This window comes from Glycine soja, chromosome 7 (genome assembly GCF_004193775.1).
Source record: "Glycine soja cultivar W05 chromosome 7, ASM419377v2, whole genome shotgun sequence".
Lineage (NCBI taxonomy): Eukaryota > Viridiplantae > Streptophyta > Magnoliopsida > Fabales > Fabaceae > Glycine > Glycine soja.
This window is the reverse complement of record NC_041008.1, coordinates 15532880-15559335: the sequence shown is the minus strand read 5'-3', so window position 1 is coordinate 15559335 and position 26456 is coordinate 15532880. Positions and strand designations below refer to the sequence as shown.

At 32.6% G+C, this 26456-nt stretch overlaps 4 protein-coding genes across 5 annotated transcripts; 2 read left to right on the top strand and 2 right to left on the bottom strand.

The window, feature by feature from the left end:
- Positions 1 to 1709: 1709 nt before the first annotated feature.
- LOC114417749 (WUSCHEL-related homeobox 3-like) lies at positions 1710 to 3428 on the top strand. The gene is made up of 2 exons (XM_028382821.1): positions 1710 to 2243; positions 2808 to 3428. Exons 1-2 carry the CDS (start codon positions 1851 to 1853, stop codon positions 3045 to 3047), a joined length of 633 nt encoding a protein of 210 aa, XP_028238622.1. The 5' UTR covers positions 1710 to 1850; the 3' UTR covers positions 3048 to 3428.
- A 2195-nt stretch (positions 3429 to 5623) lies between these two features.
- Positions 5624 to 8628, top strand: LOC114418922 (protein BUD31 homolog 2-like). The gene is made up of 5 exons (XM_028384479.1): positions 5624 to 5699; positions 5816 to 5906; positions 6999 to 7099; positions 7195 to 7382; positions 8253 to 8628. Exons 3-5 carry the CDS (start codon positions 7006 to 7008, stop codon positions 8406 to 8408), a joined length of 438 nt encoding a protein of 145 aa, XP_028240280.1. The 5' UTR covers positions 5624 to 5699; positions 5816 to 5906; positions 6999 to 7005; the 3' UTR covers positions 8409 to 8628.
- Positions 8629 to 9702: 1074 nt separating this feature from the next.
- Positions 9703 to 14508, bottom strand: LOC114418921 (putative respiratory burst oxidase homolog protein H). Of its 2 annotated transcripts, XM_028384476.1 has the most exons (14): positions 13959 to 14508; positions 13486 to 13651; positions 13351 to 13399; positions 13127 to 13240; positions 12222 to 13034; positions 11846 to 11941; positions 11657 to 11772; positions 11463 to 11565; positions 11249 to 11346; positions 11012 to 11177; positions 10597 to 10737; positions 10377 to 10505; positions 10205 to 10283; positions 9703 to 10109 (listed from the first exon to the last, which is right to left on the bottom strand). In XM_028384476.1, the coding sequence occupies exons 1-14, from the start codon at positions 14356 to 14358 to the stop codon at positions 10000 to 10002; spliced, it is 2580 nt and encodes an 859-aa protein (XP_028240277.1). In that variant the 5' UTR covers positions 14359 to 14508; the 3' UTR covers positions 9703 to 9999. The 2 variants fall into 2 exon arrangements, with proteins under 2 accessions (XP_028240277.1, XP_028240279.1); XM_028384478.1 differs by lacking the exons at positions 9703 to 10109; positions 10205 to 10283; positions 10377 to 10505 and having other exon boundaries at positions 10652 to 10792.
- Positions 14509 to 23162: 8654 nt separating this feature from the next.
- Positions 23163 to 26023, bottom strand: LOC114420302 (pollen receptor-like kinase 2). The gene is made up of 3 exons (XM_028386238.1): positions 25182 to 26023; positions 24487 to 25059; positions 23163 to 24148 (listed from the first exon to the last, which is right to left on the bottom strand). Exons 1-3 carry the CDS (start codon positions 25837 to 25839, stop codon positions 23526 to 23528), a joined length of 1854 nt encoding a protein of 617 aa, XP_028242039.1. The 5' UTR covers positions 25840 to 26023; the 3' UTR covers positions 23163 to 23525.
- Between the last annotated feature and the right edge of the window lie 433 nt (positions 26024 to 26456).

Below are 26456 nucleotides of genomic sequence, written 5' to 3'. Positions count from 1 at the left end.
TTGCTTTTTCAAAACGTCAGCACTAAGGACGAAGCATGCATATACACACAAAAGGGAGACCCCACCTCAGTCACTTGCCATTTTGCCAAGTCTCACCTTTGCTACCCCTGTCCCTAACACTGTCTTCATATCAAAATTCACAATTGTTAAATACTCCATAGTAGTAGCATTCATATGCTTCCAATAAATAAAATTAAAATGCCAACATTGTTTTAATACTGGGGAGGGAAGGTTTGAATTGGAAACACTTCAATGCAAGAAACACATTAATTTCGTGCATGGGATAACCATTACTACATGAGAAATTATTAGATAATTCGATATTGTTACATGTTTGTAATTTTGACCAATTTTTATCTTACATATACTTAAATTTAATTTAGAGAAAAAAATTTAATAATATTTGATTGTATATCTTGTGGAGATTAATAGATATTATGTTGATCCTCTAAACTATCTAATAATTTTTTCATTGCATCCCTTTCAAAAAGAATATATTCAGAATAAAAGATACAAAGAGTACCATATTCTCCAAAAGTATGTTTAAATCACAAAATTGTGTGCAATATATTGTTACCCAAACATATCACTTGTTATTAGTTAATTTGTGCATGCTTGGATTATAATTTATAAACTTTAATGTGATTTTTTTTATCAGAAAAAATTTAGATGAATTAAGCCCTGAGGCTCACCAAACTTTAATGTAAATGAATTTTAATTATTTTGTAAACTCAATTTGTAAAAATATTTTTACTTTTATTTATCACCCAACATATGAATAAATTATGTCAGATTATTTTAGCTTAATTAGATGTTTTAAGTTCAACCTAAGTAACGATTATATTAAATATTTAAAGAAAAATATTATTGTTCATAGTGATCTTATCCAATTCTTGCAAGAGTTGAATTGTCCCCACATTGATGATAGATGTGATGCATAAACTCCCTTTACAATTACATGCATGTGGTCCATACCCCAAAAGAACTAAATAAGAGACTTTTTCAGTTTTACTTTTTAACCTGAAAATCCTTGCAACTTAAAACCAAACATAGCTTTTGACATTTTATAAAAAGTATAGCTCTTGGGTCATCCAATTGCAGAATAGTTGAGTAATATTAGAAATGTTAAAAAATATATACTTTCTAACACACTATTTGAAAACTTGAAATTTATTAATATATTCGAATTTATAAGTGAGGGTTGAGACGTGTGTCATTTGACATTTAGTCAATTTTAATACATGATAATGCTTGGAATACTGCTAGCCTTTCCTCGTAATAATATATGCATCAATAAATACAAGATTTCACACAATCATAGAATTTATGAAGTATATAACAGGTGATGTGATAGAGGTGGGAACAAATATGATTTGCCACCAGATTAGAGAGGTGCTTAATTATCAGGGGAGAGAAAGGGCAATTTGTCCAAGTTGAAGAGTATAGTTGTAGAGTATATATGGTACTGAATTAGCCTTACTAGGGGAGAATCTGATTCATTCGGTTAAGAAAAAGTTAATAATAAGGTCATGATGACTCACACTCACAATCAGTAATTCTCTTCATTCACTCATCTCTTTTCAGAATCTCTCTCTCTCTCTCTGCATGGACTGAAGCCTCACTTGAATGCTCCTCTAAAAGGAACACGAGCATGAGAGGCTAGTACTTTTTACCAATCTAATTCACCACTCCCTTTTATGCCTGCCTCAACCTCTCTCCTTTTTGTCTCTTCCTCTCCTCTTTACTGTATCTTTCTCTCTGTCCCTCTATTTATACATCCCCCTTTCTCCTGTCTCTAGAAAATCATCATCAAAGAGATTAAGAAAAATATAGACTACTATTACTATACTATGTCCCCAGCAGGTTCACCAAGATGGAGCCCTACCACAGAACAGCTCATGATCTTGGAGGAACTGTACAGGAGTGGCATTAGAACTCCTAGTGCATCTCAAATTCAGCAAATTACTACACACCTTTCTTTCTATGGCAGGATAGAAGGAAAGAATGTGTTCTACTGGTTTCAGAACCACAAGGCTAGGGATAGACAGAAGCTCAGAAGGAAACTCACCAAGCAACTGCAGCTACAGCAGCAACAACAACAACAGCTCCAACTCCACCATCATTGCCCAAAACTCAATCAAGATCATTTCACTAACCATTTTGTTGGTAACTTTGGTTATAGCACTCTTCGTTCTACTACCCACGATTTTCCCTTTTTTAACCCACCTAGCTTGCTTTTTCAGGTAATCTTCCTTTTCCCCACCATGCAAGCACAAAGCCTGAGTAATATTGTATTAGGCCTCCTTCAACTTACATTTTTCCAATAAACGCAGTTTGATGATATGTTTGGTTTTCCTTAAACGCACATTCACACATTTATATTAGCTTGAAACCAAGTTTTCAATTGAAAACTATCAAAGTTGCTTTTCCAAACTCAATTTGGAAAATGAAATATACTTTAATTCAAACTTAATTAAGTTTGCAAACTTCAATCCATGTACTTAATGTAAATTTCTTTGCTGTGTCTTGCCTCTTCATATTTTTCTGAGTAATATCTATAATATAACTCTTGAATGCATGGGAGTTGCTGACTTAGCATCCTTCTACAAATTGTTGACTAAGATAAATGATGTAACTGCACATAATTAATTACACTTGGGGCATTGCACAAGGATGGGGTTAAAGAAGCTTGAAGTCTTGGATTCATTTCCAAAAGTTATGCTTTGAGTTTGAGCTGTACTGTATTGGAAGCTAGGGAAAACTTAAACTATGTTTGTTGCTAATTTCTTCATTTCATATATGTTCAGGGAGGTGCTGCGAACACATCGTCAGAACAAGCATTGAGTTGCAAATGGAATGTGCATAACCCTCAAAGTAATTTGGTGGAGAGTAAAGAGATGGCATTCTGCAACTATGGTTGGACACTTGTGGATGTTGATAATAATCAAGCATCTTCATGTTGCACCACTCGACCTGTCAAGACTCTTGATCTCTTTCCTCTCACAACTACCAGAATCAGTGAAGACTGCACCACACCACCCAAGTAGCTCTAACTCATTGTTCCAAGACTGCATGTGTGTGACATTTGATGTTAATAGCCTATTGCTTAAGGAGATTAATCTCTATATAGGAAACCATGCTGGAATGTTCCAATTACCAAGAGTACCAAGTCTTGTACGTAGGACCTATGGTTGCACCATGTGAAAGCATGATCTAAGGTCAACATACTTTCATTCTGGTACAAAAATCCTATGGGTATATGGTATATCCTAGTATGATACCAACTACCAAGAATTATTAATTAATTTTATCCCATATAATGAACCTGTACCTTAATTCTAAGTGTTTTCCAGCCACTCCAAGTTGATGTTTGTTGTCTTCACTTTCATTAGTTTAGTTACATCAGGTAAATATATTCTGGCTATATAATATGCTCAATTTATATGGAAATTGTCAAACTGGTAATTTGTGTATTGATACTACATGGTCCCAACCTGTTATATCTTTTAAGTCTATTTAATGTGTACTGGGGTGTCCTTTGTTCATCAATCTCGAGTTCCTCTCATCATGCATGATGAAAACTAAAGACTTTATGGACATGTGGTAAATCAGCTTTTTGGTTAGACTTAACTTTTTGAGTGAGTGAAAAGGTAACTGCTATTTTTGGGCATGGATCACACCCACATTTATAAAGAGTACATGCATATATGGTCTCAAGTCTCAACTGTCAATCATTAAGTTGATGCTCGTGATAGGTGTAATGATGTTAACTTGGCATGACGAATGAGGAAGACAATAAGGTATAAAGGCAAGATAGGATGCACATGCAAGTTTGGATTAAAGTTAATGTTGTTGAAACTCGCATCAAAATCCAGAAGTTATTTGTTAAAGTGGAAGAGAATTACCCACATTTTATGAACAACTAGAGAGTTAGTATAGTTTTATCGTTTTGGTTAGGGTAAGGAGAAAGAATGCTATTTTATGTATATCTATTATAAGAAAAATATTTCATTTTGGTATAAACTTTTAGTTGGAAATAAAATATGATTTATTTAACCTCCTTCTAAGTGGTTACCAGTATAATCTAATCCAATGACCCAATTAATCTAACCTAAATAAAGGAGAAAATTTTGGATTACTAGTTTAGATTATCGATCTAGATTTGAATTTTAAAATTATGAAATTGATAGTTGAGACAAGTTGGTGAGATTAGTGTCTGATTATGCATCAAATCAATTCCACAAGTTAGTGACATAAGATTTATGCATCAAATCAACTTCACTTGTAGTCACAATGGTTAGCTTTTGAAGATGCCTCTAAATACCATAAGATTTAAAGTTCACCCGTAAAAAAATTATGTGTGAACAAATTATCATCAAAATTCAAATATCTTTGTAAAATTTATTCTATGCTAAAAGATAGAAACACAACACTCAAAACCCGCGATATATATATCTTGAGAGTACAAGACTTGAACTTTATCCTTGTAATCCATATATAAGATGATATACCCAATGTGTACCTTGATCTTAAATAAATAAGTGTGATTTGTTGAAAAAGAATACTTAAGAATTTATTTGAAGAGGCAAGTAAAAAACTACTTAATTGCTTGAAGAGACAAGCCTAAAACTACTTAATTTGAGTCAAAAGTGACATGGAAAGAAAATATTTGTAACTTGCATTGATTATAATAAAACTTGATGGGTTAGCTAATAATTGAACATAATTTCAATAATAAAGACAAATTTGAATCAAAATCTTGTGTTTTATTTTTTGCTTTTATAGTTTTATCTAACCTTAAATTATGCTTTTATCTTTTATAGTTTTTTTTGGAAAATATTTTGATATATTATTGTTAAATGTATTTTTCATAAGATGATATCTTATCTGAGGTTATAAGAAATAGAATTTAGTCTTTCTTGTAATAGACAAATATATTAGATTTAATATTTTTTTAGTTTCTAAAAAAATAAGCATTTTCAATATTATGTGTTGTTTTGAATGGAAAATAATATAATATATTTTCTTATTTTTAAATTATAACTTTTATTATATTTTTAAACTTATAAATAAAAGTGCATTTGTCATTTGTAACCACCACTATTTTAAATTATGATTTTTAATTATTTATTATTTTTAAAATTTAATAAATTAAAATAATAAAAGTGACGAGTATAAATCGCCATTAATTACTAATGTTAGTAATGTAGTTTTAGTGGCAATTTAAGACTATCGAATTCGCATACCTAATTGTATTAAAAAAAGACAATATATATTGCATGAATTTTTAAAATTAAGAGATATAATTTAATCTTTTAATAATAAAGAGACAGAATAAAATAAATAAATATAAAAGACAAAAACGTAATTTAAGTTTTTTAATATCCTAAATCTATAACTTTTGTACAAAGCATGCTAGGGTCCGATTCATTGATTTTATCCGCAAATTTTTATTTATTAATAATCAGATTTTTTTTCAAAAGTATGATACGATAATAAATTAATCATTAAAAAAATAAAAAAAAATTTAATATTTAAATATACAAAAATTAAGATAAATTAATTGTTAAATTTATATGGCGTGACACAGTAAGAATTTGACTATTTATTTATTTATTTTTCAGTTTTAAGTTCATTGAATATTATTCCACTCTTACCCTTTCTGGCTCAGTCGCTCTCCTCTCAAGTCTCACTTCACCGTAAGCTTTCAGATTTCACCATCGTTTGTTTCTCGCTGTGCATCTTTCTCTTCTTCTTATTCTAACATTGTCAATAAATAAAAATAAATAAATCTGCAACATTATGTCTGAATTAGGTAACGCGCATGCCTTTGTTTGAAGCTAGCCTTCGTCGAATTCAATTTGTTTTCCCTCTCACGCGGTCCTAAGTGCTAACCTGTATCTGAGGTATGCCACCCTTGGTCTTTCTTTATGTTTTATATTTTTTTTTTATCAATTTTTTTGGTACAATACCATTTTTGTACATGGTGAAGCTGATTGCAGCAAATTTGGCTACTTTTTTAATTTTGAGAACCATTTGGGTTTATTGCATAAAGATTGTTTACTGTGTTAAGCTAATGCTAGTGTCTGCTTTGGCCAAGTGATACAAGATTCTTCTTTAATTTTTACCTTTTTTTTTTTGTATTGGGGGGAAATGAACATGATATAAATTTGACTTTAGTCTGGCATAATATGAAAACATGATGTCCTTTTTTTGTTTGTTTGTTTAATTGTAAGTAGAAAGGGTTTTAAGTTTTATCTAGCTAATGTCAAAAAGTGGAATGTGATAGATTATAGTGTTTGAGACTTTGAGTATGTGGCCGTTCTATTGGAGTACATGTTATAATAATAATATCATTATGATGTCTTCAGGATTCTCTTATAGTGTGGTTATCTGAGGTAATGATTTGCAACCATTTGATGTATCTGTTTAAATTGCAACCTTTTCATAGCTGATTGTGAGGGTTGTATTGTTTCAAAACTAGCTAGGTCTGGTTCTTATTATTAGGTGCCCCAACTCACCCTAGTGCAGGGTACGTTGTTGGTTGTTGTTACTTTCAACCTATTTTCCAATTGCAAGTGAACCCACCTGCCTTGTTTTTGGTGAGTTGAAGGAGGGACTGGTTGAGATGGGTTGGCCTATTTCGCTACTTTTGTGGGAATTGGTCCCTTGTCAATATCTTATCTATCAAGTAATTGAGAGGCTTTGAAGTTTGTTTTACTTTGCAGTGTCTTCTTGGCATTGATAATTAGATTCTATCTTCAGTTCTTCTCTAGGTCTAGGTGCACTTATATTCATAATTACAGTTTTGTTTATTGGGAGTGTGTTAATACCTCTATGTGCTCTATGGTAAATTGATAATCAATTTCAATTTCTATGTTTTTTTAAACCTTTTTTATGGTTAATTCATGTTTAACTTATAATTCATGTTCTTTCTTTTCCAATGCTAGTATAATGTGGGGGAATTGACCCTTAGATGTCATATCTTCCTTTAACAGATACAAAATGCCAAAAGTAAAGACAAACCGTGTTACATACCCAGAGGGCTGGGAATTAATTGAGCCTACTCTCCATGAACTTCAAGCAAAGATGAGGGAAGGTTGGAATTTTATATGTGATACTTGCCTTTCTAGATTTTATTGTGTTCTTTCTGAAACCCTTGAACTTAATTGTTTTGCATTCCTTATGTGGCAGCTGAGAACGATCCACATGATGGCAAGAGAAACTGTGAGACATTATGGCCTATATTTAAGATTGCACACCAGAAGAGCCGCTACATATTTGACCTCTATCATCAAAGGAAGGAGATTTCTAAAGAATTGTATGAATTCTGTTTAGATCAAGGATATGCTGACCACAATCTAATTGCAAAATGGAAGAAGGTACCTAAATTGAGTTATATTATTCTATTTTGAAACTGTTTTTGTTTTTCATTACATTTTCGTAGAAGAAATTTCAATTAAGGAAAATGAGTAGTACAACTAAGAGGAGGAAAAGAAATTCTCTAGTTACCAACGATTAAGTGTTTGACTTTTATTTGGCTTAAAGAAGTCATTGTCTTTTTAAAGGAATTGTCCTAATGTATTTGCTAGAGGTGTGGTATGTGGTGTGTACTATGCACTTCACAGCTAATGGCATGACTCCTCTGTTTCTTACTTCCCTTGCTGTTTCCGTTGCTCTTTGCAGCCTTATGCTCCTTGACTTTTGTTGTTGTTGACTTGTTAATTAGGCCTTAGACCTAATGATGTTTGTGTGCTTTGTCTGGGTTGTATCTCTACGACTTTTGATTATTAACAATGAATGTCTATAATTTTTGGGTGATTTATTTTAGCATTTATACGTGTATAATTTATCTTGTATGCAAAATCTTCAGTATAGCAGCCATCCTGGCTCCTGCTGTAGCACTTTTGGGTTGGCCGCTCCATGTCACTATCCAAGATTCTCTGACACAATTGTCAGTCTGATATTGAGGACTTGGGAAATGAAAATATACGAATACTCTGCTCATTTATGCCTTTTCCACTATGTTAATTGTTACAAGGCTATTGCTACTGGATAGCAAAAAAGTTAAAGAATGTCACCTTCTTATTGACTTTGGTTAATCCACTTACAGAGTATATCTTGTTGTAGTTATTACTAATACTAAGACTTTATCTCTGAGAACTGTTAAAATATATAGCTTGTTTATAGTACATGTGCTTTCTTGGATTTGAGTACTTAAATCATGATTTTTTTTTTGGTTTGAATTGCAGCCTGGTTATGAACGTCTATGCTGCTTGGGGTGTATGCAGCCACGCAATCACAATTTTGCCACCACTTGTGTTTGCAGAGTTCCCAAGAACCTTAGGGAGGAGAAGGTTATAGAGTGTGTTCATTGTGGTTGCAAGGGCTGTGCTAGCGGGGACTGAGTGGACATCAATTCTATTATCAGTTGCCAAAAAGGGGGTTTCTTAGGATTATTTTGTTGGTGTTTTTAGCATTCTCCAGATTGTGTTAACTATTTACTACATGAATACTATACTATGTAATGAAAAATATTAGTTAATTGTTAACTATCTGCATAGTTCAAAATCTGAATGGAAAATGAGTAAACCTTACGATCTATTAAATAAAAAATAATTGGTGAAATATATTTCTATCTATTCGAGAGTAATTGCAATCTTTAGCGAGTTTTTTTTTTTTTTTTTTTAAAAGTGCTCGGTAAACTTTGCCTTTGCATAGGGATATTTTAGTTCGAGAGAGACTAATTTTTTTATTGAGTTTTTTTTTTAAATGAATATTTCTTTTTCAGAAATAGTGTTTCCGAATTTGGACCAACACTTGTTTTAGACATTAGCCCGAGAGGAGTTGCTATTCTCACCCCTAGTTATTGTGAAATTACATACATACTCTCCTCTCTTCCCTACATCCCCTTTCTTCTCCCTTCCTCCGTCACAATTCACGCACAACCACCACCTCTTCTCTCTTCTTTTAGCTTCTTTTTCCATCCCAAACTCCAAATCTCCCTCTTATCAATTGCATTCTTTGGTATTTTTACCCATTTGATTTCATTCTATTTTTATATCCAACAAAATTATGATTTCCTTATGTTTTCAATATAATGGAATCATAATTCAATTTATTTTTTCAAAACAAAAATGGACTTATGTTTCTGTTCTTGTTTGGGCTGAATTATTCAATGGAATCATGATGATTTTGTTAGATAATTCAATTCAAACAGCAACAAAAACATAATTTAAATTGTATACTTTATTTTCTTAACTTGAAATAGTCCAACCAAATATCTTAATTCTATTGAGTGAAGATAACTGAAAAATTTGAATCAATCCAACCAAATTAATTATCGTTGGTTTAGATTTTATTTTAACCTAAAATCAAACCAATATCCCTGAAAATTATTGTATCCTATATATCCTGTAAGCTTCTTTAATTACCTTATAAGCTACTTTTACCAAAAACAATACTAATGATAACAAAAATACAAAAAACAATACCATGGCCTTGTTTATTCTTTTTATTTGGCTTTGTCTAATCAATGTGCCCTTTATTGTAAAAATCCTTGTCATCAATTTTATTCTTTCTTAACTTTTGTACCATAGTGAATAAGAAAGAATGAAATTGAAAAATCATTAAATTCTGGTTCATCTTGAACGAACTAAAAATCTGCTTCTCCTTGTCGATCCTTTCTCCAGTTTCCATTCATAGATTTAATATTTTATTTACCATAAGTTCTCTGGTAGATTGATGAACATTAAGTTTTGGGCTTATGCAAATTGTACATGAGACTGAGAAAAGATGAAGAGTGAAGACAAAGGTTGAGAAAAAAAATATAAATAACACTAAAGATATCTATGCAAAACCAACACAACTCTGACATCTAAGTACATACAAGAAAATTACAAAACTCTCAATCCAAACTCACTATAGATTTCTATAATCTTCTATTGTTTGATGATGCCAAGTGCCAAATTCAGGACTTATGCAGTGCGAATTTCTCCTTTAGAAGTTCTCCTTGTGAAACTGAAAACGGGTAGATGACTTTAGGCTGAACTCGTGACAAAGTTCCTTCAGTGTTTTTGTAAGAGTAGGACTTCCACAGTAGAATACACCTGCATCAAGAAAATAGCAGATAAAATTTTTTCATTTCTTTTATTAACTTTTTTGTTTTTTAGAATTTCACACAAAGCATCGCAACTTTGTATACCTATCCGAGAGCTTTGATGCGCGTTTGCTAATTCAGTGAAGACTTTTTTCCAGTTTGGTCTAGCAAAATGTGTTCGAATCTGATATATGGTAAGATAAAAAAAATAAAAGATTAACATTTGGTTGAATGGTGAAAAGGTTTTGGTTTAAATGAGTGGTAAATCAATCAATACCCGGCTTTCTGAAACAACATCAACTCCATTTTTAGCATGTTGCAGCCTCTGAATCATGGCAATAAGCGCGGACCTTGCATCACCTTCCTCGTAGACACTTGTCAAATAGTTGTGCATTTCTATGATATTCTGCATCATTCAAACATGCTAACATTTTTTACTGTACATGGAAGGAACAAAACCAGGAAAAAAAAATGAAGTGTTTGGTCCTTAGTCTCACATCGCAGTCATAATCTGCAATATCATCCATGACACCTTTAAACCATTCAAATGATGACTGCTCTCTTGTTACCCAATAGAAATATGCTCTTTCAGGACCTTTCTTAATTTGATCATCTGAGTTACTGCTAGGGACTGAGTCCTGCATATAGGTTCCCTGCTATGTTAACCCCTTGAATTGGAACTTAGCGTATAAACTACAAACAATAAATAATACATAAGCTAATTGCATTGTCATCCAATCACAAATCGTCAGAATTTAAGATTATTGACTTTTAAAATAATTACTTGAAAGTCATACTAAAGATGATTTCTACTTGATGGGCAATGTGAAAACTTCTACATGGACAATACCTAATAAACTCAAATACAGATATGCTGCCAACCAAAAAAAGTATATATAACCTGCCACTTACCTCTTTAGGGCTTTCTGACTTCATGTTGTTCAACATATCTTTTAGAATACTGATCATTGGTGTGGCACCGATTCCGAGACCTATGAGAAAGAGAACATCATAGTTCTTATAGCTTTGTGCTGGGGCTCCGTAGGGTCCTTTGATGAGGATCTTTGGATATCTAATTCTGGAAAGACCAAATAATGTCAACATTTATAGATGATTTTGTAAAGCTAAGAACAAAGAGTTGCTATTCACCTTGATTTTGAAGGATGGTTATAGGTTGAATTTGGTGCTCTAGTTTCCATCCTCATAAGGTTTCCCTTTCTTGGTTGAGCATTGTGAGGCTCACAAACCTGCATTTCTAAGTATTAGTACAACTAGATGTTCAATAATTACCATATTTATATGAACCTTTGACTTACTAAATACATAGGATTGATTGAGTTCGCAGTTCAGACATTAACATCACCTGTGCAAATGTGTTTTTAAGCTCTGTAGTCCAATCTCCCAAGGTTCGTATATGAACACTCAAGTAGTCATCTCCAGGTGCAGAGGTGATGGAGAAAGGATGCCTGCAACAAGATTCAATTTGATCCTAAAAGTGATTTTGCAAAAAAAATCTTTTTTCTTTGATCACTATCATCCAAGAGTCATGGTTGTTACCATTCAAAAGTAGATATATCTGGACACTTGACAAAAAGATACATTCCACTTTCATACTTGAATCCTTGGGGTTTGGTCATGTATAGTGCCAGAACATTTCCTGTATATATTATTGCCTGAAATTTCCAAGTGATAAAATCATTTCCGTGCTCCAGCCTGAAGAATCAAGGAAAAGTGGTGGACACACACCTTAATGATGCTTACTCGGTGATCTTTACTCCTGAAAAACGGGTGAATTCTCTCAAAAGCATAGAGTGCTAGTGGAACTACAAGGTACATCCAAGTCTGCATTAATCAAAGATATTAATGTCAAATCAATGATGTAGAATTGGACATGCAGTATCAGCCATCAGGTCAAAATACCAAGTGTACAACATCAACAAATGAAGGGTGGACAGAGTTCAATTATATGTGTTATGAGACGTAAATAAACCACAATTTATATCAGTTTAAAAGTGCAAAGCTGTTGTAACTGCATTTTGAGAGAAAACTTTTGGAAAATTGAAATTAGAAGGTATGGTTTGTTGGTAGTTAGAGCGATGAAAAGTGTTAGAGCTACACATACCGTCTTCTTGTTCCATTCCTTGGTGAGAAATAGAAAGTAGCCATGTATGATCAGGAGTATGTAAACCACAATAAGCAAATGATGAGCATACCAAAATGCATTGAAACCAGCCAATCGATGCAACGGGGAAGGCAACTTGACAACACTTTTTCTGAAATAATGTGTCGCTAGAGTGAAGGTAAAAGCCATAATCAAGACCATAAGAATTCCAGTTAAACCAGGAATGCTTTTAACTAGGGTGTAGTAAGTAGGCTGCTCATAGTTAAAACCATCCCCAAATATCGAAAAGAACTTATTTTCTGGGCATGATATTAATCTTGGAAAATCACAAGTGATATGCATCATTACATGAATAAAAGTCCCTATAACCACAGCTACCGCAATCGTCTTGTGAAAGTTTATATTGTCATCAAAAGGTATGATTCGACTTAGAAATGATCCTCTTAGTTTTGTAAGTGTTCTTCTGCACATGGTTAGGACAATAAGAGCCATGTTGAACTTGAGAGTCTCAGCAGCACCCTTTGCAAAGCAGAGACAGTAACCCATGACTTGAAAGGCTTTCTTTTCCCTGTATTGCTTAAATTTCCAAATAAAAAGCACCAAGTTTATGGCCAACCAAAGCGCGAAAACCCATATTTTTTTCCATTTATCGAGAGCAAATTCTGTGGTTTTAGATAGAAATTTGCTCACTGGTGTCCTATACTTGCTCGGTATCATAGCTTTACTCAAAGTCATGGCTCTACATTGATCAAGTTTTTTGGTGCCTTCTTCAGAACTAACCATTTCCTTCAGCAGAGTTTCTAGCTGCCAGATCTGTTTAAAAAGAAATTTAAGAATACTAAAGATGAAGGTTTATGTAAAATTCAATAAAAGAAGAAAGCAGTAAGAACTTGTTCACTTCTAACCTCTATATATCCATTATGATCAGGGTCAAGCTCTTCCATTATCAAAGATGCATACCCATCAGCATGCATTTTGAGGTTTCCTAGCTTATTTGCTGAGGCGCTCAACACTATAACCTTTTAAACAAAGACATTTAGAATTTTGTTTCCATATAATGAAAGAGAGAGAGAAAAAAAAAGAAAAGAAAAAAGGTAATCAGAAGAATTTAAGTGGTCTCAATACTCACCTCCTTAACCTCATCTTCTGATAGCTTACCATCTCCATTCTTGTCACACCTGAAAATAACTGATTCATTTATGCCAATCCATTCAATAAGAATGCAACATGCAAAAGGAATACAGATAGTGTGTGTGCGCTTTACATGTCAAAGAACACTTGAAGCCTAGATTCAAAATCTTTGTTGGTCATGTCCTCCCAGAATACTTTAGCTTCATCCAAAGATATCCCATTTTCTGCATAGACTTTCCTTCTCCTTGCCAAAGCCTCATACAGCTCCCCAGCAAAATCCTTTGATTCTGCCCCCATGCCTGTGGAACACAATTTCAATTTGCATCATTCAAACTTACCACTAATTATGAAAACTAAATATATCACAAAACGACAAAACTTGGATACAGTTCCATAGACACTTTTGCGGCGTTGTTCTCCAATCAGAATTGGAGTTTTATTTCGACAATCTACGTTGATCTTTAATGTAAACCTTTATTAACATGAATTACTAAGGCGAAACTCTAATTCTGACAGGAAAACACCACCAAAAAAGCACCTAGGAAAATCTAAGTTTTTGTCCAAATGCATTCCCAATAAAAACAAAAAGGAGGCAAATGTTTGTACCCATGCAGGTTCCAAATTTGTCTTTTGTGAGTTTTCCATCAACTGCATTCTGAGTAAAGCGCTTCTCAATGGACTTCCATGCATCAGTTTCCCTCCCTGTGACCGTTCTATCAAGAAAACGTAAACCCTTAATCCCTCTGGCTGCTCCTGATTCAGTCCTCATCATTTTCCTCCCTCCATTACTCCCCCGAATGCCAAGTCTGCTCCTCACATTGTTGTTGTTGTTGTTGTTGTTGTTGTTGTTGTTCACAGCAGCAACATCATTGGGAGATTTAAGCACCGTGCTTCCATTAGGGGGTGCTTCATCATCCCTTTTAGGCCTTCCCACAACGGGATCAATCTCAATGCTCTCAAGAATCCACGTTGATGATTCATCTTTGCCTCCTTTTTGTGATGACATCAATGAAAAGGAATTGCCAAAATGATATGAATATGATGATGATGATGATGATTCGGTGAAATGTGTTTGTCAAGGTGGTGGTGATGGTTTTTGGAATTGTCAAGAAAGAAGGGTGTTAGAGGGAAAGGAAGATGAAAATGAAATAGTCAAAGTGGCATTAGAGAGAGACATTGATCAGTATATATATATATATATATATATATATATATATATATATATATATATATATATATATATATATATATATATATATATGTTTTTATGTTGTGGCTTTGCTAATTATAGAGAAACAGGCTGAACCCTCCACACTTGTGTGTCTGGTTCAACCAGCCATGCTCCTTAACCAACAAATTAAGAAATCAAACGAAATTACCTACAATATTATTGCATGCTGCTTTTTTTCTTTGAATGCTTTTCTGACAGCCATATGTCACTTCTACATTGAAAAGAAAAGGGGGTGACTTCCACCACATTTTTTTTATTCTTTCACATTACTAATAAATTTAAAATTTCATTGCTTCATCTATTTAGACACATTTAGATTGATATTTGATTAAATACATATTTAATATCAACTTTTCAATAAGAATTTATTTATTAGTGTTAATTGTGAAGTTTATCGAAATAAAGTAATTAAAAAAATTATTGTAAACTTTATTAACTTATATTAAAATATCGTAAATGGATTGGATCCAAATTGTTTGAAGTGAACAATGACTCCAAGGTGTAAAGAGAGCAATTTCATTCTTTTTATGAAAAATTAATGATTATTAGTTATTACGTGCACTTGCATAACTAATGATAATTGTGTTGGAAATTTAAAGGGACTGATCAAGTAGAACAAAATAAGGCATTTCATCTATAAATGTTCTTTAAGTTAAAGAGACTTTTCCAATTTTAGACTGAGGCGTCATCTTATATTTCCATTCAAAAAAAAAAATGTATCAGAATATAAATTGTTGTTTTTCTCATCAACAGCAAAATTATTTTATCTTTGTTCACTTTAGAGGAACCGAATCATATTTTTATATGTTCAATATACATATTCGTTTTTCAATTTAAGGATTTATATGATAAAATAAGCTTCAATAAGTTTTGTAGAAGCATTTTATACGTCATTTGTTTATTTTTATTCACTTAATATATAATTACCTTAATTACCAGTATCGAAAAAAGGTACACACTAAATTTTTGCCTTAATTACACTTTTTGTCAACAATCTTTTATGTTCTCGCAAATTTTGTCACTAAAATTTACATATTTAATCTTGAATTTTTGCAAATTTTGTCATTTAATTTAATTTAATTTTTTTCATAGTTTTACTCAAATTTTTAAATTTTGCACATTTAACCCCTATGTTACAATTATGCTATTTTTTATATGTTAGGAGGCGAAATGCCTGAAATTTTAAAAGTTGGGTGACGAAATATGAAAAAATATGTGCTAAATTTTATAAGTTGAATAACAAAATGTGTAAATTTCATAATTCGTGAAAATGTAAAAGATAAGTAGGCAAAGCCAAATAAGGCCAATTTAAGCGTATATAACTTTTGTTAGTTACAAATAAAAAAAAAAATCTACATAACTTGTAACGTGTTTTTTCTTCAAATGTCAAATTTTGTTGGACATTTAAATGTGATAATTTGTGTGAATCGTGTTTCATGTGGTGGTTACAAACAACCTTACCTTACCTGTGATATTTTATCATCACTATTCCTTTAATGGGAGCTTTAGTGGTAACCAGTTGCAAGGAAGGATCTTGGAGTGGGTAATTGACTTTTGGGTTTTATACTTCAACTTGTCTTAACAATAGTAGTGATTACCTTGTTTTTTGCTTTTTATTTGTATGAGTTATGGTACCCTTGTACCATCATTAATCTTTTCCCTTTGCTGATTAAAAAAAACAATAGTAGTTGATCAGTTAGAAGTTAGAAGCTGTCAATAGCACCAAAGGATAACCATTTTGTCTATAGCTTATCTTTGATATTCTTAATTAATTGGAGAATTGACGTGCTTGCATTATGCCAAACATGTTTGGTCCAGCTCAAATGCGAATCATATTATATTGGACTATGATGATACCTTCAACTAGTTATTAATTATTAATGAAATAATAGTTATACCTTAAACCCCACATAGAAAATCTTCAATATATAAAGAGCTAGCCCACGTAAGATAATATTTACGTGACACCCTCTATCCATACATATATGTATTAATAATAAATTATAATTAATTAACAATTCTTAAAACACGTTTGAATAAAAGTATTTCAAAAGGGTAAAAGACTCACATTTACTTTTCTTGCATCATAGTAAACTTGTTTGAATAAATAATAAAATCACTTCGGCTCAAACAAGGTCGTCCAAGACTTCATACAATTAATATATAAACATATACCCCAATGTCACATCCTATCAGAGCATTGTGTCTCGACGTCCTTCAGCACAAGGTTCCTTAAAGTAATTCACTTAGTCATCTGCTCCCCCGAACATAAAGTTCAAGATCAGCATAAGATTCAAACACAAACAACACACAAGGAGTGAGTTATTATATTCCTAACTAATAGAGAAACAAGACAACTAGATATACATATCATATAAATGAGATACAATTTACTTCAACATAGCTCACGTAATTCTACCACTTTGTCATTTAAAATTCATTTTTCAATCATCAATCACATTACACATGAATCACACATCCCGATCAAGACATAATAACACATCAATTTCATAATAAACAATTAGCAAGCGTTATGCAAAAGTTATGCTAAGACTCAAGCTTATATGCAATGTGGTACTATGTCAGTAAAAAATCACACTGGGGCGCTTAGGAGTACATAATTAACAAGACACACCACAAAATAGGTATGTCAAGTCACTTTCACTAAGTAAAATCATAGGAAGATCAGTCAGGGTCACACTGTTTTGCGAGAATGCTCCAACCATGTAGGATCGACATATGCTTAAAGGAACACTCAAACCGAGTGTATTTACCCTCAAGACTTACACTCCGAAGAGTCCGTTTGGGTCTCTCCCTCTTGATTCAGGTCCAACCTCTAAAACAATTTTTACATGCAGACACTGCTCATGAATTATACAATACTCATGATCTCACACTCGTGTTTTAAACACGTTCAACACATTGCGCTACAATTTAATATTGGTTCCTAAATAGGAAGCCTACACTTTCCCTTTAACATTGCACATCCACTTTTTTCAAGATAAACACTGGTCGGGTTATTGTATAATTCATAGCTCACAATACAAGTAATGTCACATCAAGTGTTAAACACACACTTATCACAACTAAAACTCATGTTCATAATTTCACATCTTATAATGTCACAATCCACCATCACATGCTTACAAGTATCTCACAAATTAACACATGTTCAACTTTGCACTTATACTCAATCTCAATAACAATATTATAATCTCAAAGCAACATGTTATTTCACAATTCATCACATATTCTATTTATAGACATTGCTAATGAATTATACAATACCTACAACTTCACACTTGTGTTTCAAACACGTTTAACACATTGCGCTACAATTTAACATTGGTTCCTAAATAGGAAACCTACACTTTCTCTTTAACACTGCACATCAACACTTTTCTCAAGATAAACAATGGTCGAATTATTGTATAATTCACAGCTCACAATACAAATAATGTCACATCAGGTGTTAACCACACACTTACTCACAACTAAAACTCATGTTCACAATTTCACATCTCATTATGTCACAATCAACCATCTCATGTTTACATGTATCTCGCAAATTGACACATTCCACTTTGCACTACTGAATCTCCATAACAATATTATAATCTTATTATAATAATTTATCACACCTCATAACTCATATACACATAACATGTTGATCATCATCATGGGAAAATTAGAACAAGATAATAATTTGTATAAAATAAGTCATTAAAGAATATTATTTAGAGTATAATTCAGTGAATAAAAAGAACTCAATTTTTTTAAGGATTCACACTCAACACAAGAACATATCAATTTCACAACAATTTTTCATTGGGACATCAATTGGCTCATCAAACATATATAATTCACAATTATAATTGTAAGGATAGAATTAAAATTTGCGGAAACACCCCAAAACCGATTCCAATTGATACTCTAAGGATCCTTACACATGTTCTCACTACTCCCCAATTGTGAATAACTCATCTCTTACATCTAAACGAGCTCCCGTGTGTATTATGACAACAATAGCGGCATCTCTAACCGTTTCCTGAGATTCCTCAGGTTTTTTCTCTGACTGCTCTGATAGGGTTCCCAAACGTTAGAGAGTATGAGAAGGGATTGAAGCCTCCATTCCACTGTCTACGTGCGATGATTATTTCTCCCTCCACATGCATTATTTTGCAAATCCCAACAGTGAAGATGTTTGGAAATGAATCTCGAACCGCATATCAAAATTTCATGACAATCCAACGGTTAACGAGTCCAAGATTATAGTTTTACTGAGATAGTTTTGGATTTCTACGGGAAAGGAAAAAGTTACGATGCAAAGGATATTTCTCTCAGCTCCGACATCTTTTCATAATTCTCAACGGTGTGAATGTTCGAAAATAAGTTCCGAACCTGGTGCTCAAATTTTACGATAATCCAACGGTGAATGAGTTCCAGATCGTGTTTTTCTAAGAGAGTTTTAGAAGGACGAGAGGGGAAAACGAAATTGAGAGGAAGATGAGGCATATGGTCAGTCTTAAAACTGACCTAAGATATCTCTATTTATAACTAAGGGTACTCAAAACTTATTATTTACTCTATTTATTTTTTTTTTATAGAAAGAAACTCTATTTTCTTTTTTATAAAGCATACTCAATCTATAAACAATTAATTAACAATGAAAGTTGAATATGTAAACTACTCTCAAGATATCTGTTTCTCTCTTTTAAAAAACATATAACGTTTTCTAACCACCATCTATTTCTTATAAATTTATTTTCTCATATAAAGACAATGTGCATGAATTTAAGAAATAATATTAAAATAATTTAAAAAAACTCTTTCGGAGGTCTACTATTTAAAAGAAACAAAAATATATTTAAAGATATTTTAGTTAATCATCTTCATTAGCCATGTAGCCTTATCTTGTGTCACAAAAGATTAAAATATTTGATTTCATGTTTGATAAATCTTTTACAAATTTTATAATTAAATAAAATTTTAAATTAAATTTAAAATTGTTTTATTCTTAATTTTTTATTTTAATTTAAAGGTTAGAATTATTCTCATTTCTCACAATCATTCTCATGATACATTATATATATGTCATTAATTATCTTGGTGCATGTGTTGAAAAATGGAAACCCGTTGCTCAATTGTTAAATACCACTATTCAACCATGTAGTATAGCAAAAAAGTAAATTAATAAATAAATTTATGCAACGTGAATCAGGACAAACAATAGAAATCACTGAATTATGAGGATACATCTCGGCTGTCATAAAAGAAATATAAATCTTATTTGTATAATCCTAAAGTGAGATGTTTAAGTTTCTGTGTATAGTATAGATTTTAACCTTTTAAACAAATTCGAATATTTTAAGGATTAGTCTCTAATTCTAATTCTAGTGCTGAGTGCTGAGAATAACCCCGATTCATCCAAAATGTGTAACATCTTTTCTCGAAACTTTTGGTTGTAATATAGTGCCAATAACAACCAATGTGTGTGTCTTATGTAAAGCGACCACATACAAAATTTGACAAAAACCAACCACAATCAGACGCACAAACAATAATGAAATTTCAATTCATTAGAATTCAACCAAAAAAAGAAGAAGAAGAAAAAATCAATGTTGGAGATATCCCTGTTAGATCCACACGTTGTCACATCAACTATGCGAGGCTGGCACCAGAATTAGCTTTCTCAAATAGAAAAAATTGCTGCATTTAATTGTAAAATATCGTTCTTTATTAATATGTGTGTCAATGATGTTCAATCTTTATTTAAGTTAATTTATAAAAATAAAAAGCGAAGAAAATAATCATATTTTTGTATATTTAAAGAAAAAATATAAATTACATGATAAGTGGTAAGTTAATTTGCTATTTTGAAGTATTTTTTTATCTGACTATTTTGAAGTTTAACATGTATATACAATTTTTTTTCATATATAACGTCATCATATATATATATATATATATAAAGAAAAAAACCTTAATACATACTTTTTTTCTTTTATCATATCACTTTTCTTTTTATTCCCTCTCTTTCCCATCATATTTATCTTCTCTTTCACCATTTTATTTTTTCTTTCTTCTTTTCACACTAATCTACACTAAAATTAGAAGTCATAGTCGTTAGGCAAGATTTTTATTTTTATTTTTTAATTTCAACTGGAAGCTAGGCGATGTGATTATAATCAACGACTCATTAATATGAACCTTATAGCCGATTTCCGCAGAGCAGTTTCTGTCTCTTTTTTATAGGCTAAGCTTGCACAATTAATTAAATAATCCGAAACAGAACAAAAATCAAACGTGGTAGTGGAATGAAAAATAAACCAAATAGGAAATGAAAGCGATGGTGTAGTTTAAAAAGTAGAATATTGCTCAAGGACGACATTGACATATAGTTTATATCAAACGGAAATGACTCATTAATTTGCAAATGATGATTAAGTTGATAAGATCACGCGTTCCAACTGGACACTACAAACACAACTTAAAAGTTCAATATCAATATTTTATTCATTTCTATTTTATTATAGTTCTGATAAACATATAATTGACGATTGACTAAAAGGATATTTAATTTGTCGGTTTAGTTCCTTTAATAAACAAACAAACAAATATACATAATTAATTTGAAAGAACTGGAGATTTCACATACTTAACAGTAAATACAATACTAGGAAAATGAAAGTTAATATGAAGCATTCAAAATCTGTATTTTTTTGGATTTACTTTTATACTTTGGTGTATAGTTTTTTATATTTATTACCCTCAAGTATATAGTGTGTTTTATATAAAAGAAATATATTATTTTTACCATTTTTGTTTGTATTTCAATTTTAATTTAATTTATTTATTTTAAATATGTTCTTTTTTCGGTGAATTATTTTAAATATGCTCTAAAATATTATATCTTTTAAAAAAATATCTGATGAATTACCTTCATAAGAAATGTCGGGTAAAGTTAACTTTTTTAGTTACAAAAATTAAGGACAGATCGATTAAGCTAAAAGGATCCATCAATCACTACAAAAAATAATGATAATTTTTTGTATTAAAAAATAAAGTTTTTTGGCGATTAAATTTCACAAATATTTTTTTTTACTTTTGAAAAAACTTCTAATTTTACTTATTGGTGCAATTTTTTTTTCAATTTTTAATTTACTTGATCGCTGCTCGACAGTAATATTGCAGAAAAAGAAAATGTTCAAATCATTATATGTTGGTTTAGAAATAGAGGAGGCAAAATGGACACTTGGCCCAATATGAGTCAACCCAATGCGGATTGCAGGATATAGTAAATTAGATAAATAAAAAAAACACACAAATTCAATTCAGATCTCTAAATAATGTTCAAGTCCTATAAAAGTTAAGTTTATTTTTGGATTGCTAGTTGTTATAGGCTAAGTCCTCATTAAGTCATGATCTAATTGGGTTACAAAGGTCCATGTTTGATTTTTGCTTAAAATTTTAAGTCCAAGTTCTATATTTTGGCAAGTTTGAACCAACTTGATTAATTCAATTTATTTTGCCACCTCTTTAAAATTATCACAATTTTTTGTTTTTTTTTTCATTAAAAGAAATCTTAAATTACTATTAAAATCACAAATTATAATGTTTATAGAAAAAAAAAACAATCCTTGTCTAAGACATGTTAGTTGTATAATGGATCATTTGAGATTATAGTGGGAGGTCAAAACAAAATATAAATTACTATTGGATAGAGATTGAGAGGGCAAGGGAGGGGGTTGAGCTTTGAAAATTGGAAGATTTGTTTCCAGATTGAAAGTAAGCGATTGGGAGTTTGATATGTGAAACCAAAACCATACAGCTAGTGATAAAATAAATAAATAATAGAACATGCTTCAGAAGATTTACGTTGGAAAAAGGCACTTAAAAATAATAACTAAAACTGAAACCATACGTTGTAGAGATCATGTATTCATTGGAAGCCTCTTCATCTTGATTAAGCCCCATTCGGAGAACAATTTTATGCAATATTGTTAATTGTTGATGCTTATGCTCTCCTGTGACACTAAGGAAAATAATATTTGGAAGATTAATCATTATTTCTTATATTGATTATTTCGTAATAATATCATGATTAAAAAAATTAATAAACTTTTGATAATTGATCAACATGCAATGATAGTTGCCCCTATAAGTATCTAATGAGTATTTTCTACTTTCTGAGAAGTATTCTCACTATACAGGCAAGTAAATCACCGTTATGCTGGTTCTAAATTTAGTATTTTTAATCAGGTTCTTTAACCAATATTTTAACTAATGTAGGTTCACTCAACCGATGTTTTTTATAAGCTTCTATCTCTCTCTCTCTCTCTCTCTCTCTCTCTCTCTCTCTCTCTCTATATATATATATATATATATATATATATATATATAATAATGATAATACACTCCTTATGAAAAAAAGGCTCGCTAAAATTTAACAAGCCTATTCCATCTATTTTGCTTCCTAAATTAATGTACATGTTCTTTTCGATAAAAAAAAATCAAAAGTAAATATTGAACCCAGCTTTCAAAACTCATAACCTTGGTATAAGTTGGAATAAGTGAAAATCAGGATATAGATATTAAGTACTAAGCGAAATAGAGATGTGGAAAGGCAATGCAAATGCCAAGATAAATATTAATCAGCTAAAAAAAGGAGTTGATTAATTCAAGTATTCAACCTCAAAATCTATCTCATCACATGATTGGCCTGAGGTTTTTGTTGTTGCCCTCAAAATTTCCAATAGCCGCACCTTGCAGTACTGGGAAAAATTCAGGTTAAAACATAGAAACCCAATAATGTTACGTGGACGATGGATCCATGCATGCATGCATGCATGCATTCCATTCCCTTCATTCATGCCGTGGCATATTCTTTGAGGGGAGAGAGGAGAAACGAAATCCAAGTAAGAATGATGAATTGGCAAGCCTTATTCTATGGAGATAGTGACTTCGCCATCTGAGTCATGGCCATTATCGTCCTCCTCGTTGACCTCATGAATTCTTTGTACAGCTTCTTTTAAGTCCCATCTCTTGTCCTCATCCCATTCACAGCATGCCAATGCAATCTTCAAAAGCTTGATCATCTCCCCCTCGCTGTTGTTATTGTTTGTCTCCATCATCATGTCCTTATCAAACATCTCACTAGTCCACTCTTGTGAATGCACCCAATTTGCCAAATTCTGTTGATCACTTCCTTTGTCTTGTAGAAAGTTATCAGGGAAGTTGCCAGTGAGAATCTCCAAGATGAGTATCCCAAGACTCCACACATCAGTCTTCTTTGTGATGCGGCCATGCTGCACATACTCCGGGGACTTGTAGATGAACATCATCTTAGGAGCACTGTCCTGGTTTATCACTGGTAACAACCCATAGTCTGTGAGGAGTGGCTCCAAAGATTCACTCAAAAGAACGTTGGAGGACTTTAGATTCCCATGTGCCGCAATTAGGCTTGGCATCTCACTGTACAGATTCTCAAGTCCTTTTGCTATGCCTTTCACTATCTTCAACCGGCTTCCCCAATCCAGGCTTGCTTGTCCTACAGGTTGGGATCCTGAAAATTGAAAGAGAGATTAATATATATAGAAAGGTTTTTCTGTTTTGTTTATCAAGAGATATTAATTATTAGGTTATTAATTTTTGTTAGCTAAAACATTTCAACCTTGTGACCTTTTTGTTTTTTATTTGACAATTAAAATTATCTTTACCATCAAGGGAACTTTATATTATATATAGAGAACACTAGTTAACGTGAGTTTAGACTTAATTTAATCATAAAAGTTAAGTTAAAGAGTAAAGATTACTTCTCACTTATATATTCTATAATTTGATTTTCTTATTTTTATTTTTAATCGATGAGACTTGGATTTTTTCCAAACACATAGTAAGTACCGTGAAGGCGAGCAGCCAAGCTTCCATTGGGAACAAAGTCGGTAATCAAGACTCTCTCCTCCTCTATGCAGTAGTAGGCGACGAGAGGAAGGAGATTAGGATGATTGAAGCTTCCAATCCGTCGCATGTGCTCCCGAAACTCGTCCCTCCCTACATTGTTCATCTGCGTGAATTTCTTCACCACAATCTCAGTCCCATCCAACAGAACAGCCTTGCAGGAAGAGCTGTAACCATCGCTGCGCAAAATCCTTGCTGAGGATTTCAGCAGATCCCGCCAATCAAAATCATCTCTTTCATCCCTCATAAATGATAACCTGAAGCGTCTCTTGCCGTGGCTCGAGGAGCTACTATGCATCCACATCCTACTTCCTTTATCTGACCCTGCTTCTTCCGCAGAAGCCACTTCTGGCCCAGCTTGTTTTCTTCTTCGACGACGCAGGACTAACAATATTACTGCTCCAATCACTATCAGTCCAAAAATAACAAGAACCACAGCCACAACAAAAATCACGGTTGATTTCTTTTTGGAGGAGGAGCATGCACTTAACGGTGTTCCACATACCCCTTCATTACCTGAATTTTCAAACAAAACAAAAGCCATGTATTTGATATATATATACACACACACACACACACACACACACATATATATATATAGGTTTTGTGATTAATTATATAGTATAACACAAATGTACCAGAGAAAGATGAAGCTGGCATGTTATGGAGGCTGGCTGGTATTTCTCCCTTTAATTGATTATTGGCTACGCTAAATGATTTGAATGCATGTTGAAAATTGGGAATGGGGCCGGTGAAATGGTTACCCTCCAACCTCAACTCCATAAGCCTAGGAATGGATGCGAGGGAAGTTGGAATAGGACCTGTGAACTGGTTGTTTGACAAATGAATCTTCTTCAACCATTGCATGCCCTGAAAAGCCTGAGCCGGAATCTCCCCGGAGAACTTGTTGTTTGAAAGGAAAATGGTCTTCAAACCCACAACCTTGTTGATTTCAGGCCATGCAGTGTCGAAGTCATTGTTCATGAGGCTTATGGTTCTGAGATACGGTAAATCCAGGAGGGACTGGACGTCAATGACACCTTTGAGCCTCATGCTCTCCAGCTTCAAACCCCAGACGTGTCCCTTGTAACACTGAACGTGAGGCCAGTGGGATGATGCATCATCATCTGAACATGGAGGGATGGATGCATTCCATGAGGACAACAACGCGTTGTTGTTTTCAAGGGAGTCTCTGAATTTGAGGAGAGATTCTGTGTCTGAAGCACTGATCATCACAATCATAAATGATAATAATGTGAATGAAATTATAAAAGAAGTGAGGACTAGTAGTGCCATAGTGAAGGGGAAGGGTTGGCACACGCCCAAAGAATGGTGCCGCGTGCACGCCCTCCAGAAGTACCTGCTGGTTTGGAATGATGGGTGTGAAGAAGGCAAGGGTTGGAGATGGAGGGTGGACAACTTTAGAATATGGCAGTGAAAGGAGAAACGCAACGAGAGAGAGAGAAAGCCAATAGTTGGTATAGGAATAGGATACAACAACAGACTAGAGAGATTAATTAGTTCTGTTTCGTTTAATTACCAAAATAATAATAATTAATTAGTGAGGTAAAAGGTTGACCAAGTCCTATATTTATTTGTTGCATGAGAATGTGTCACTGTCTTCTCTTCATCATCAGAAATACACGCCCAGCCACCACCACTACACCTTCTTCTCCCTCTTTTTAGACCCCACTCCACTCTAGCTACCACATTAATCATTAATCACTAATAAAGGCTTTTTTTTTTCTTTCAATTTTACTCTAAACGTCTTTTTTGTTCATACTAACAAATCTTTGTCTATTTCAAACTCTCAAGTTAGCCTCAACAACTTAACTAACTTACCCACCAAAGGATATTGCAGCGGAAATCAAGTTATTATAATGATGATGAATGACATTGTTAATCAAATTACA